This window comes from Phalaenopsis equestris, unplaced genomic scaffold (genome assembly GCF_001263595.1).
Source record: "Phalaenopsis equestris unplaced genomic scaffold, ASM126359v1 Scaffold000002, whole genome shotgun sequence".
NCBI classification, from domain to species: Eukaryota; Viridiplantae; Streptophyta; class Magnoliopsida; order Asparagales; family Orchidaceae; genus Phalaenopsis; species Phalaenopsis equestris.
Window position 1 is genome coordinate 72248951 of NW_018164444.1, and position 14700 is coordinate 72263650.

General features: G+C 36.7%; 1 protein-coding gene across 2 annotated transcripts in view; it reads left to right on the top strand.

Moving 5' to 3' along the window:
• Positions 1-14700, top strand: part of LOC110031371 (uncharacterized protein slr1919) — a 123723-nt gene that overhangs the window by 34430 nt on the left and 74593 nt on the right. The window contains exons 5-7 of one of the 2 annotated variants that reach the window (XM_020734544.1): positions 807-950; positions 1372-1452; positions 4122-4226. In XM_020734544.1, the coding sequence (XP_020590203.1) occupies positions 807-950; positions 1372-1452; positions 4122-4226 (330 nt within the window). The remainder of the gene's footprint in view (positions 1-806; positions 951-1371; positions 1453-4121; positions 4227-14700) is intronic. The other variant, XM_020734552.1, reaches the window with a different exon arrangement.

Genomic DNA, 14700 nt, shown 5'->3' on the forward strand with positions numbered 1-14700 from the left:
AGGGAGCTTTGACGGTCTTCCAATAACTACCGGTGGTTATGGTAAAATTTTGGCTCTGATACCATGTTAAGGTTTTGAGAAAAATAGGCTAAATTCTGAATAGGCTCAATGTATTTTCCCTTTGCTTTCATTGCATTAAATAATAATCTTACAATCTATTTTAGGTACAAAATAATTTATATAATTTATTTTAGGTAACTTAATAATACATATTCTTAATTTAAATATTTAGCTAAAAGGAACTAATCATAATGAAGATATTGGAAACAATTTAAATAGGGAAGCTCCTAACTATAGAAAACTCATAATTTAGCTGCCTAATTTCCGTCATTCCTGATTGATAGAATGAAAATTGAGGATTCATAAAACTGACTATAAATAGTTGGGATAAGGCTAATGATGATGAGTGATGTCTAATTCGCTCGTTATTTAAATTTCATTGGCTGGACAGTATTGATATTGCTTTCTAGTAGCTGTAGTTGGACTTGATGTGACTTTGAACACATCCTTTTGTCTTACAATCATGTTGAAAGGACTTTAGTTTAATGCAACCGACAAAATATTTGTCTGTAACAGTTGAGAATTCTGCTATACACAAAACTCAGTAGCTTTAGATGAATTATGCTTTACTGTGAAGATGTTCAAGTCATTCTAATTTTATTTCTTTAATGATATCAAATAATTCAAATAAGGTAACTTCTAGTTTCATTCTCTGGTATTTCTGTTAAATTTAGTCCGTGATGGCAAAAGCCAATACGGTCATTTTAATGATTCTATGGTTCTGTCTGTTTATTCATTCCCTACAGGCACTTTCTGAATTGCATGACAGAATTCCACCTTTTCCAAGTGCGGTGGCGATGAAGATAATTGAGATGGAGTTGGGAGGGCCTGTCCAGAACTACTTTAGTTACATTTCTGAGGAGACTGTTGCTGCTGCTTCATTTGGTCAGGTGTGAGTTGTAAACTTCTGATTACTTATCCTATAATTTGTTAATAATTGTTGTTTTCATCATTTTCTGTCACGTTTATAGCCCTCTACTAGATGTTTTCACTCTTTGAGCTAATCATCACTTTTTTGCTGCTCATTTCAGTCATAGCATGAAACATATTGTTGGCCACCCATTTTACTGAACTTAAACAAGGGAAGCAATTAAGTTAGTGATAGTTTATTTTGCATAGTTTGGTGTTTGATGAGTTAAGATACAGAGTTTCTTAAGAGAACTTAGGTTAATATACTGACAAACTGGGTCCGTAGCCCAGTTTAGCTGGCATAACCATGTTCTCAGCAAGCGATCTTTCTTTTAACGGAGCCATGTTCTATCAAAAAAATTGCATGATGTGATGGTAATTGTTGGTAATATCAAAATATAGGTTTCTATTGACACATCAAGGCTCGCCGGTTCTATGCCAATAGTTGTAGAAAATTTGTCAGCGCTGGACAGTCACATTCGGGTATTCTTCGCTTTTAGCCTATGATCTCAACATTATTTAGTTGATGCTTGTACTCTAACTTTGGTTGGGATTTATACAGTGAGTTTCAGGACAATGAAATCACATGATTTACTATTGGCCTCCTCATCTATCTCTCATTTAAGAAACAGTAACGCAGTGGGACCTTTTAAATGAGTACTTTTAAATATGCAGAGCTTTGAGGGGGTTTGTCTTAATTAAGAATTAAGAGTTTACACTCATGGAAATGCTAGAATAATTAAAATCTACCCACATGTTAAATTCTCCGATGGAAGATATCTTTTCAGTTTTCCAACTTAAAAATAATTTTTATTATGTTAACATTGGAGGCCCTTGAGAGCACTACATGTATTCCCATGCTTGTATGAATTAGGAGTTTTCTCATTGACACATTCATGTAGAGGATGAGTCTTTGTTGAACTCTTGGAAGTTATATTATATGATAAGTCTGTTCTCTAGATAATAAGTTTTATATTATTAATTTAATAAATATTTTATAATTAGTTTAAATAATTTATCAAAAGATCATAATTATCTCATTAAATTTAATAGTGTTTTAAAATGCTTCACAAACTATTTTATATATACCTCTTAAAATTCAAAGAACGATTTTATCTTTATTTTCAAATAAATTTTAAAGGTTTATTTGATTTGAAATTTATAATGTAAAATATTATATAGTACTAGATTAAGTTCCAGATGAATCAAAATGGGAACAAATAATAATTTTATTAAGATTTATTGATAAAAATGGATTTTTTAAGGAACAATTTTTTGATATAATTCATCTTGAAGATATAAGTGCATCAAGTTTGAAGAGATAAATGTCATATTTTCTTTTATCAAAATTTGATATTCATGAAATTTGAGGTTAGTGATATAATGCTGCAAGTAATATGTGGGTTAAACGAAATATGTTACAAGTTTTGTTCATTAATGAGTTTTTTTTTCTTGCATATTATATTATTGTTTAGCGTATCTTTAAAAAGTATTATTTCAATTTGTTTGTATTTCATATATTTGACACATATAATTAATTTGATTAATTTTTCTTGAATTATAAAGAAAACCACGACATCTTTAATGGGATGCATTTAATATCAATAACAATCATCTTCTTAAAATTTAAGAGAACATAATGATATTTTTTATTCCAGAGGATAAAATTAGCTTGTGAAAAATGGGATATACATATGCCATATTTGAATTTTCCTTATTCTGGAGGATGAGGTCATCTTGTTAAAAAAAAAAAAAAAATTATTATAGAGCATCATTTTAAAGTTGATATTTTCACAACTACGTTGAATAACAACTACACGAAATGAATAACAAGTTTAAAGAACACATTATAAAATTATTGATTCTTAGTTATGCATCAGATATTCCAGATCGTCATTCAAATGTTGATATTTTTTAACTTGCAAATAGATTTATCTAGAAGATTTCATAGATATATAAAAGCTACATAATAATTCAACTAAAGTATATTTAAATTGAAGCTAATCAGAATCAACATTCTTAGAGTATTTATATATTTTATGATCTATATCAAATGATGGCTAAGCCAAGCAATCAATTATATATCCTCTTATTAATCATTTTATTAGACTGGCCTTTACACTGTCAGTTTCTATATTAACAATTGAACATGCATTTTTCAGTTGTAATGATTACCATGACAATGTTATAAAATTAAATGGAAGATGGTTTTCTTGTAAGTTCAGAGCTACCATTTACTGAAAATGATTTTATAATGAATTTCGATATAGAATCAATTATTGATAATTTTGATGCAATGAAGAAGTACTGTATATAATTTAAGATATGTCTTCAAAATGACTATATTAAAATATATATTTTTGTTTTTTTATAAGCTATTCTTAGCTATTTTTTATTTAATTTAATTAATTATTTATTTTTTTAAAATTAAATTTTTAATTTTGATTATTTTAGTTGCCCCTCCCACTCTTTAAATTCTAGCTCTGCTTCTGTTTCAATATGATTTGCTCTAATATGTGACATTGACGGCAGAGTATTTACTGTTGCAAAAAGTCTGATGCTAGATGCTACATCTTCCTTGAAAATTATATGCGTCTCTGAGTCCCTTTGCATTTTAATTCATTTGAAGGCAGCTAGATTGATAGTGATTTACTTTTACTGCTAAAACTTGAGTCACGGGGAAACTTTTTTTTTTTCTCTCATCGAATATGGACAATTTTCTAAACAAAATAAAGAAATTTTGTGAGGCATATAAGTCGGTACTAATCATTGCTTATAATTTTTGATCATTCGTCTTTAGAATTGTGCATTTTACGTAGATGTGTTTCTCCTTGAAATTTCATTGAATTTATTTTCTGAACAGTGTTATCCTTCAGGCATTTTTGAGCTTAATGTACCATAAACTTATAACTTGTGTTTCGTTTTTAGTGTTAATTTTTAAAATTTTCCTTCTGTACCGTCATTTATAAACTTAACAATTTTCTTAATTATCCTTTTTCTTAGATTTGAAATGGAAACAATAATTACTTGAGTTTGATAACAACTGTCTTGTTTTTTTTATACAATTAATGCTTGAGGATTTTATCGGAGCATCACTAATATCATGTTATCCAATTTTTATTTTCTTCATCATTTCATGCTGTTTTCCTCAGGTTTATAAAGGACGAACACATGATGGATGTACTGTGGCCATAAAAGTTCAACGTCCAAACTTGCTACATTCAGTTGTTCGAGATATCTATATTCTTCGTCTTGGGGTTTGTAATGGCGCAGTTGTTCTTTTTGAATACATGATTTATTTTTGTCATCACCTTTGAATTTATCTTGCATTATGCTTTCTTGATAGCTTCTTTTTAGTTTTATTTCTCTTGCTTCCAAAAAGTGCATACTGCATACCAAATTGAGCAATGTTTCATTTCTTTATTAGGCAATCAATGCTAAAGAAATAATCGCATTTTGGAGCTTTTAACCTTTTTTTTTGGTATTGCATTGCATGGTTTTTCTTTCAAAACTTTAACATTACATATTTGATTTGTGTGGAAAATGCACGATGGTAATACCTTGTTTGTGTATATGTATTTGATATGCTGTATATGTAAATATATATTTGACGTCGGCAGCATATGGCCAATGGACTTGACAAATTGCTTGTGACATTGAACAAATATATTCATCTCCTAATGTATGTTTTATATTTTAAAATCTTTTTTATGGTTTTAGTATAGAAATTTTAATTTATGGGCGTTTATGCTTTAACTTACATTGGGTTTTTAAAATTTTTCTTCTTGTTAGGAATTTTAATTTTTCTCTTTTTAATTTGTAGGTTTGTGTCATGCTTGGCTTAATAACTTAAATGAGCTGAGGTGGGAACAACACCATTAATGGAAGGAAGTGAATTGTCCATGCAATGATTGATGTTTATTTCCATAAATTAATTTCAATAACATAACAACAAAATAAGCATATGCAACTAATTCATGACTTCATACATATATTATAAACATTTTATATAATAATTTATAATTATGTTTAACCATCCAAGGCATAAAAAGCCACTTTGTGTTTTTCCTTCCATCAAAATAACATAAACTGTAGAGTGCTCAGGACACATAAGAACACTAGACAAAGAAACAGCAAGTGCATGATCCACAATAATATGATCAATTTCATTAAAAAATGAAATGTCGTAGGATTTGCATGATGAACATTTACCACACCCCAATCAACCACTTCACGTCAACCAAAAGCATGATATAATAGGAAGATCGAGTTAGCCCAATTTTCACCCACATTCTTCTTGACTTGTTGATACCGTTCTAGGGAACTTAGAAGATATTTTAGAAGGGGATTAGCGGGAAATTGGTTGTGGACTAGCCAGAGAATGAAAATATCCTTCTTGTTTATAAGATTAGTGAGAGAGTTTAGAAACAAATTGAATTATAGAGGTCAACTGACGCCGGGGCTATGGAGGACCGACCGGTCCTCAAAGGGAGGGGGGCTACCGCTCCTCCCTTTCCCTTCTCTCCCCTCCCCTCTTTCCTTCTTAGCACATTTCTAAAATAAGTCTTTCCAAATCAGAACTTTTGGATATTTTTTATTCATCTTTCCTAAATCTGAATTTATATTATAATTTCTTTCTTAAACCTAATTTCTAAATCAAAATTTTTGAATAATTTATTCCTCTTTCCTAAATCTAAATTTCCGTTATAATCCATTTTTTAAACTGAATTTCCAAATTAGAATATCTGAATATTTTATTACTCTTTCCTAAATCTGAAATTCTGATTTGATTCTTCTTTCTTATTTTAGATATTGCCTAAAATAAAGTCCTAGCCTTATTATAAACAGAGGATGATGTGTTTAGAGTTAGGGGTGTTGGTGCGTTTGCTTTTAGAAATCCTGTGTAGAGTTTGTTTTTTCTTTATGGGCTGTATTTGAGGAGGTGGTGGCATTCGGCTATATTCTTCTCCGAGGTGGTGATTGTTTCTCCCCTTTTACTTTCCCGGACCTTCCCTACCCTGCTCTGTCCTGTTCCGCCTCTTAGCCGCCTGCCACTCCGATCCTTCCCCGACCCCATAGTCCACATTTCACCCAACCAATGTGCTTTCCAGCCCCATAACCCGCTGTTCTGTAGCCAAACTTGTCAGCCAACACTCCATCCTTGCTACCGCCGTCCCGAAACAGTAAACCTCTATTGTTTCTGCCATTTTTGCCCCAATTTCTCGCCGTCGCTGCACTAGACAGACAACACTCTAGCTATTCCTACAGTTTCTCACTTCACCTTTGTTGTCGCCACCCCCGCTAGCCATCCCGATCCACCTAGTCAGCCTCCACTGCCCTTGGGATGCACTTTTGAGGTGTTGTTTGTGTCGCTTTATGTGTTGATAATGTTATTTTCAGTTCAAGCTGTGTTGTAACCCTATTTCTCTGTTAATAAAAGTTGCTTTGTGTATTTCCACTATTTTTTCTTTTAGTTCTGGTATCATTTGTTATTAGAGTTAGTCCAACCCTAGTCCCATTCTACGGGTTTCTATCGCCCTCGCGTACCCAATCCACCACACCAAATTTTTTTTTCTTTCGTTTTTTTTTTCTCATCTTTCTTTGTTCTTTCTTTTCTTTTCTTCCGCAAATCTCAAATCGTCAACCATGTCACCAAGGAGATCTATGCCCGAGCTTACTCGGGATGAGATAAGACAAGAGCTTCGCCTTCTTCAGTGGAGGCATATGGATATTGAAGAGGAAATCTAGTGGGAGATTACCCTTGACCGTGATCTGAAAGGTCGAAGGGAAGAACGAGAAAATATGAAGATGAAGCGGGAAATACGATGCCAGTTCTTACCAACTCGCTATCGCCAAAATTTGCAAACTCTAGTTTCCGAAGTGGAGAGACCGCATCACCAAACAATCCCCTTTTCTACTATCCAAAATAAACTAATCCGCAAGTCTGTCACAGCCAAAAGATGTTGCAAGTGCCACGAATTTGAACATGTTGAAGCAGAATGCACAACCAAGGGATTGATCTACTTCACCGAGTAGGTTGTCATCAAAAAGTTATGTTAAGACACTGCAAACATTGAAGAGCAGTTCGAACAATAATATTCATCTAATGGTGTCTTCCCCCGTGGAACTCCTTTGTTCGTAGCTACATCCAATGCCTTTCCTCCATGCTTGTGTCTTTTGATGAGCTTGTGATTCATACTCTCTTAGAAGATGGAGAACTTTTTGGTAAGACATAAAATTCACATAGATCATAAGTTGTCAAATTTAAAATTTCAATGGATGGTTTTAGTAACAACCAATTGATAGCATCACAGACTGCTATATTTCCAACCATCAGTATTCCATATGAAGAGACAAAAGACCAATGTGAAGTTCTTGTTATTGGAACACAACAGAAGATGTCAGTTTTTCAAAGCTTGAAGAGTTAGAGGAAAGACCTAGAACATAATAAGAATCACCCATCAACCAAACACTTGCAATTCCTCAATCTTGCTGGGCCCAACTTGTCATAGATGATAAGCATATGAGATATTTACTTGTTCGAAACTTGGCTTAAGAGAACCAACATGGTGGTATACCTCTGGGCCAGATTATGTCAAACCAGAACAAATTGATAAGGAGGTATGCTTGTAATTCAGAAAAGCTCCTCAGATGCTTTGGTAGATGTTGCAGTTGCTAGTGGAATCCACGGGTGATTGACAACGCCACAAAAGCTTCGACCTATTACGTCGAAGCTCCCCTAAACCCGGGAGACTGATGCAGGGGCTATGGAGGACCGATCAGTTCTCAAAGGGAGGGGTTGCTGCTCCTTCCTTTCCCTTCTCTCCCCGTCCCCTCTTTCCTTCTTAGGACATTCCTAATATAAGTCTTTTCAAATTAGAATTTCTGAATATTTTTATTCCTCTCTCCTAAATCTGAATTTCAATTATAATCCATTTCCTAAAATGAATTTTCAAACCATAATTTCTGAATAATTTATTCCTCTTTACTAAATATGATTTTCCATCATAATCTATTTCCTAAACCGAATTTCCAAATTAGAATTTCTGAATATTTTATTCTTCTTTCTTAAATCTGTAATCCTGATTTGATTATTCTTTATTCTCTTAAGTATTACCTAAAATAAAGTTCTAGCCTTATATAAATATAAGATGATGTGCTTGGAGTTAGGGGTCTTATTTTGATATCTCAATTCAGGTTTTACCTTACAGTATTCCCTTTGAGGGTTGTATCCAATGTGGAGGAAGTGTTCTTGCTGTCCCTCGTTCGAGTATACTCACAATAGAGCTTGATCTCGGGGTGGTGAAGGTTAGCTAGGTGGCCGGGGAGCGAAGGTAGGTGGCTGAAATGGGTTGTGAGTGGTTGGGACCGCGAAAGTAGGGGTTGGAATTGCGTGAGCAGCAAAGCTGAGGGCTAGGACAACGAGGGGCAGCGAAGTAGGGTTCTGGACATTGGGACGACAAGAGGAGTGTTGTCCCGTGCAGGGGTGATGTGGAAGCCTCCTTGGGTCGCGACACTGTTGCTGCTACAGTGCCACAGAAACAGTTCTGTAGTTGCTACAGCATCGCGATCCAACTCTTCTCCCCTTTCCTTTTTCGTTTCTCTCCCTCGATCCTTCCTTTATCATGATTCTCTTATTTTATTCCTTACCTATTCTATGTGTGTCTTTTTTATTTCTTTCCTTTCTTAAGCATTACCAATTCTGTTTATAAATTCCCATTATATATACGTGTTGTTGGGTGCGTTAGGGTTCAAATTTGGATGAGTGCAAAGTTTTGAATGCCGCCTTTCCCCGCCGGGGATGTACCCGACGACGAGAAGACCCTCCAGCTGTAACTCGTCCGAGGTGGTGACCGTCTCCAAGAATCCGGGTGGTTCTCTGGCTGTAACTCGATCCCAACGAGACAATTATCCTTCCACATCCCCTTTGCCTCGTTTCTAGCATCTGCAAACCATCTTCTCTGCCATTGTCTAAACCTCCATCCTCTTTCCTGCCGCTGCCCAGGCCTCCATCCTCTCTGCCATTTCTGAGGCCTCAGGCCTCTTTCCTACTACCTCCCCAACCCTCCTCGACAAATCCTTGCCACCGACAGCCCCTCCCGGACCTATCACAGTTGTTGTCCAGTCACTGATGCCTATCACAGCTGCTGTCCAACCACCGACGCCTATCCTTGCTACTGCCCAACCCCCTTGAACACTAGTGTCTACTGCCGTCCAGACCCCGCCACCGCTTTATTGCTGCCCCAGACCATCATAGCTCCCTCCCGCCTTCCTCTAGGTCCCTTTCGATAGGCCGTTGACCATCTCCAATGCATCCTAGCTGACTACTCTTCCTCCAGCTCTCTTTCAGCAGGCTTTCGACCTTCTCCAACACCTCCCAACATACTGCTCTGCTGTTGCATCCTGTCTTAGCCCTAATTGGAGTTTATATGTTGCATTTTTATGATCATGTGCTAATTGTGGTATCATCTGTTTTCATTAAGAGAATCTTTATTTGTAATAATTGAAATTCAATAGTATTATTATTATTATTTTTGTTGTGGTTTGTGTTTTCCTCAAATATCAGGGGCAGACAGCGGGGACTGTAGGGACATCAGGATAGGCTGCAGTCCAGGCGACAAACAAGTCAGACAACATGAAAACAACAAATTGTTGTTTTCTGGATGGTGACAGCGAGGGTCAGTGAATGGGAGTGATGTGTGAAGGTTGGGGAAGGATGGAGGCGGCTGTGCTAAATAGAAGTGAGGCAGGGAAGGGAGGTTGTAATGTAGGAATTGCATAAAACAACTAAAAGTGACTCTTTCAGGTAGTTGCAGTCAGGAAAGGGGTTTTCGGGAGCGATGTGGAAGGATGTGAAAGGGTATAAGGGAAGATAATCACAATCCCAGGAGAGAGATCACCTAATCACTCAGAAACAACTCTCGAAGGGAGAAAATGTGCGCTTGCAACTTCCAAAACAATCTCTTTCCAAAAGTCTCCTTTAAACCTCAACACATATATATGAATTGACTAGAATGAAAGGAAGGGAGGAATTTGGCTAAAATTGGAAATGAAACAAAAAAAAGGATCTCTTGGTTCGGTCTTCACGTGACTGTCGGAGCCACGAGTGGCTCCTGCATCCTGTTCCTAAGCAAGAGGCGTTCCTATGTCAGTCTCCTGGGGTTGCGGAAACTTCAACTTCATCTATCAAAGCTTATGTTTCTTTATAGCATGTGGTCGGATCAAGCACGTTGCAAGTAGTAAAAATCTAACAGTCTCCCGGTATGTTCTGCGGGCGTTACCATTCCAAAGCACATCCTGGTAGAATAACTATATATTATTTTTTTGGCAAAACTTGAGCTGGAGTTGCATGTGGATCGATATTCTCACAAACCAAGCCTCAAGTCATCAAATTTATAATTGGCTTCCGCTCTTCATACTTGTCTGAGTAAATTTGGTAAACAAGTACATAAAGAATATTCGATTCTGGGACAAAATCTATGACAAACCGAGCAACTCTAACTGACAACCACTTAGGAGAGACCTCTTCTTCTTCTCTGAAAGGATCTTGATCCCACTATAGGGTGTTCTTTCCCACTAAGCTTCCGAGGCAATTTCCTAGATTGCAAGTCATGTTTCCTGTCTGATCATCTGTCAATGTGTACACTGCTCAATTGACCTTATATGTTCTTCTAGATGCATCTCAAGAGTTTCTCATCTCTAATATGCCGGCCTCCCTCAACAGGGGCAGCTCATAAGTAGGCTATATATCTGAAAATTTTGAAATCTTCTTTTCTGATGTTGCCCTGTGTCTAGTATCACTTGCAGGGAGACGAGAGAGAGATGCTAGTTATATGAAGGTTTCTAGGATGTGATGACCTACAATCTCCCAGAGGCTCGCCACTGAGAGATATTCAACACGTCATAGATCTCATAACCAGATCAGTGTTTCTAAGGCGACCTATTTACAATTTGAGGCTCGCAGAGATGAGTTGCAACATCATGTACAAGATGTCATCGCGAGAGGATTGGTCAGAGAGAGTACCACTACGTGTATTGTCTGCACCCTGTTGGTACTCAAGAAAGATGGTTGATGGTGGTTGTGCACTGATAGTAAGGCCATCAACACGATTACTATCAAGTACCGGTTCCCCATACTCGCTTGGACGATCTTTTGGATCAATTGCACCGAGACATTCTCTTTTCTAAGATTGACTTACGCAGTTGGGATTCCAAATTCGGATGAGGCCAGGGGATGCATGGAAGATTGCTTTCAAGACTCGCGACGGGTTATACGAGTGGACAATTATGTCTTTTGGATTGTCTAATGCATACAACACATTCATGAGGTTGATGAATCATGTGTTTCGGGCCCACATCTTGAAATTTGTGGTGGTGTACTTCGACGACATTCTAGTGTACAATTAATCCGAGGAGCACTTACAACACCTGAGAACGGTCTATGAGCTGTTGTAATCAGAGAGGTTTTATGCTCATCCAAAGAAGTGTCACTTTATAACAACACATGTATGTTTTTTGGGTTATATCTTGTTTAGTACAGACATTCAGATGGATCTTGCAAATCTGTAGGTTATTATGAGCTGGACCGCATCGTAGTCCTTTGCCGAGTTGAGACAGTTTCTAAGAATAACATCATTTTACGTGCAATTCATTAGGAGCTTCAGTACCGGCGCTCCCCTTATAGAGTTTTTGAGAAGCAGAAAAATTCCAGTGGCCCGATGTAACTTAGAACAGCTCCAACACACTAAAGGAGAATGTGACTCTGGCACCTTTTTTAGCATTATCAGATTTCAATCAATTGTTCTAGGTAGAGTGTGTTGCATCCAACATGGGGATAGGAGCACTGCTGAGCTAGGGAGGTCACCCCATAGTCTCTTTTAGTGAGAAGCTAAATGAGTTAAGGAGGAATTATTCAACGTATGACAAGGAGTGCTATGCTATTGTGAGAGCTTTTGAGCACGGGAGCCACTATCTACAGTAGAGCGAGCTCTCTTCTCCCACGGATTATGAAGCCTTAAAATTTTTGAACACTGGAATAAACTGAACATGCATTTTGGGTGGAGTTCTTAGCATCGTTCCAGTTCGTGCTTGAGCACAAGGCGGGGAGCTAGAATTGCGTGGTTGACGCACTGAGTCGTCGTCACTTGTTGTTCGCCACGATGTTGGCTCGAGTTTTAGGCTTTGAGGTTGTGTAGGAGTTGTTTGAGAATGACGAGGATTTTAGGAAAATTTGGGAGCAGTGCCAAGAGAATCCTACCTGGCAGTATTATGGAGCTGATGGTTACTTGTTCTACAAGAGTAAGTTGTGTATTTCTAGATGTTCGCTGAGGGTTTTCATTATTCACGAAAACCACAACAGAGAATTGACAGAACATTTTGGTAGAGATAAGATTCTCACTTGTGAGAGAGCACTTCTTTTGGCCTCTACTGACTAGAGATGTTGAGCGACACATCAGACAATGACAACTTTGTCATATGGCCAAAATTTGGGGATAGAATGCGGGACTATAAACCCCATTACCAGTACCAAAGGCATCGTGGGTGGATGTTAGCATAAAATTTATTGTAGGCCTTATGAGGACGTTGCAGAACAATGATTTTGTTATAATTATTATGGATTGATACTTGATAATGGCGCATTTCGTACCCAGCTACCACATGCTGGATGCATTGCTTGCCGTCGATTTATACTTTAGGGAGATTGTTGGATTGCATGGGATACCCATGACCATTACTTCTGATAGGGATGTTAAGTTTTTGAGACAATTCTGGAGGACTCTGTGGTGGAAGCTAGGCACTAGGATTCAATTTAGTTCAACAACTCACTCACAGACGGACGATCAAACGGAGAGTAAACAGAAGCCTTGAAAACCTTCTAAGATGCTTTGTTGGGAAGAATACCAAGCAGTGAGATTTGATTCTAGCTCAGATCGAGTTTGCTTACAACAGATCTATGAGTCCTACTACGAGACACACTCCATTTGAGGTTGTGTACCATACGACCAGGGCTATAAATGAACCAATGCACTGGATGAACAACTCTAACTCGACTTGATTAAAACTCGATCATGTTCATTCAAATTAATAAATAAACAAGTTTACAAATTTTTAAAAGCTCAGAGCTTAAATGAACTAAACATGAACAAAGTAGAACTTGTTTATTTTTATTTGCGAACAAACTCATTTGTTGTTCAATAAATAGCTTTTTAAATGCTCGATGTTAAACTCGATGATTTCTCATCTCATATGTGATATATTATTTAAATAAAATTTATTAAACTAGAATTTATTTAACTAAAGATTTAATAGTAATGATCTTAGTTTATTAGAATTAAATGAAAATATGACACTAAATAAGACGCAATGGAGAAAAAAAGATTCATGTAGCCGATCCCACTTAGTGGGATAAAGGTTTTATTGTTGTTGTTGTATATATTTAATAGTAATATATTGTTATATCAATAATATTTTTAGATTAATTATTAATTATATATTTATTTTATTAAAGTTAGGTGTTAAATGTGAAAAACATAAGACTTATGTGGTATATATGAAATTCTTTTTAAATTTAACTTTAAATCCTTGCAAGTATCACTTTTGTTTTGGTCTCACTTTTTCGCGTCTCTAGGTTTTGCCCAAAATATACAAAACCTTGAGTTGCTAGGGCATGGAAGTATTGAAGGCAAACACAAGATCGCGACGTGTATGAATCTCTGAAACTCTAATGTCTCGTATATCTTCTCTTTCCACTCTTCTTATAAGTCGAACCGATTAAAAAGTGGTGTTGAGAAAGTATAACACAATAATTGTGAGTTATATATGATTAAGAATAAGATTCAAAAGTTCCACGAGGATGTTGGGAAGGAAATCACTAAGCAGAACTGCAAGTACCAAGCACACGCAAATAAGTCTAGGAAGAAGGCGATTTTTCAAGAAGGGGACTTTGTGTGGATCCGATTGAAAAAATAAAGATTTCCAGTGGGGGCATTTGGAAAACTCAAGCCTAGAACAAATAAACCTTTCAGAATACTCTGGAAGCTGAATTAGAACGCTTATAAGATCGATCTGCTAAGGGACTACAATATTTTTGCTACATTCATTATTGCGGACTTGACATTGCATTACGAGGGGCCAGAAGCTTCAATGAATGAAACCAAATTTCTTCAAACGCTAGGAGATTGAGGGTTGAACTGAAAAATTATTCTATCAGTACTACGCATGTTAAGCTATGTGCGTATCCAATATATTGCCGCCAGGTGTAAACTCCGGCCCCACCTATTCCATCAGTATTCGCGACCCGACCCTAGACCCGAATCCTGAAAAATTTCCCGCCAGCATAAAATTATTTCGCGCCTACAAGCTGTTCTATTCGCAGGGTGAAGAAATATTTCGCTGGTTTGTTCACAGCTCCGTTCACTGCTCCGACATAGCTAGGTATTGTTCGAATTCTCCATGGACGTTGAGATGCCGGAAGTCGAATTCTTCATGAACGTTGAGATGCCGGAAGATGACGTTGAGATGCCGGAAGTCTCCATGAACGTTGAGATGCCATCATTCAGCCTGAACTTTGAAGATCAAGATCAAGTGATTTTTTGTATTACTGTTGTGTTATTCTGGTGTTACTCTGATATTACTCTTGTTTCTTGCCTTTGATTTAGTACCGTTTAGGTGGTATAGGGTTTAGTTTAATCTCTATGTAAATGTTGGGTTGGTGTTGATGTAGTGTTATTG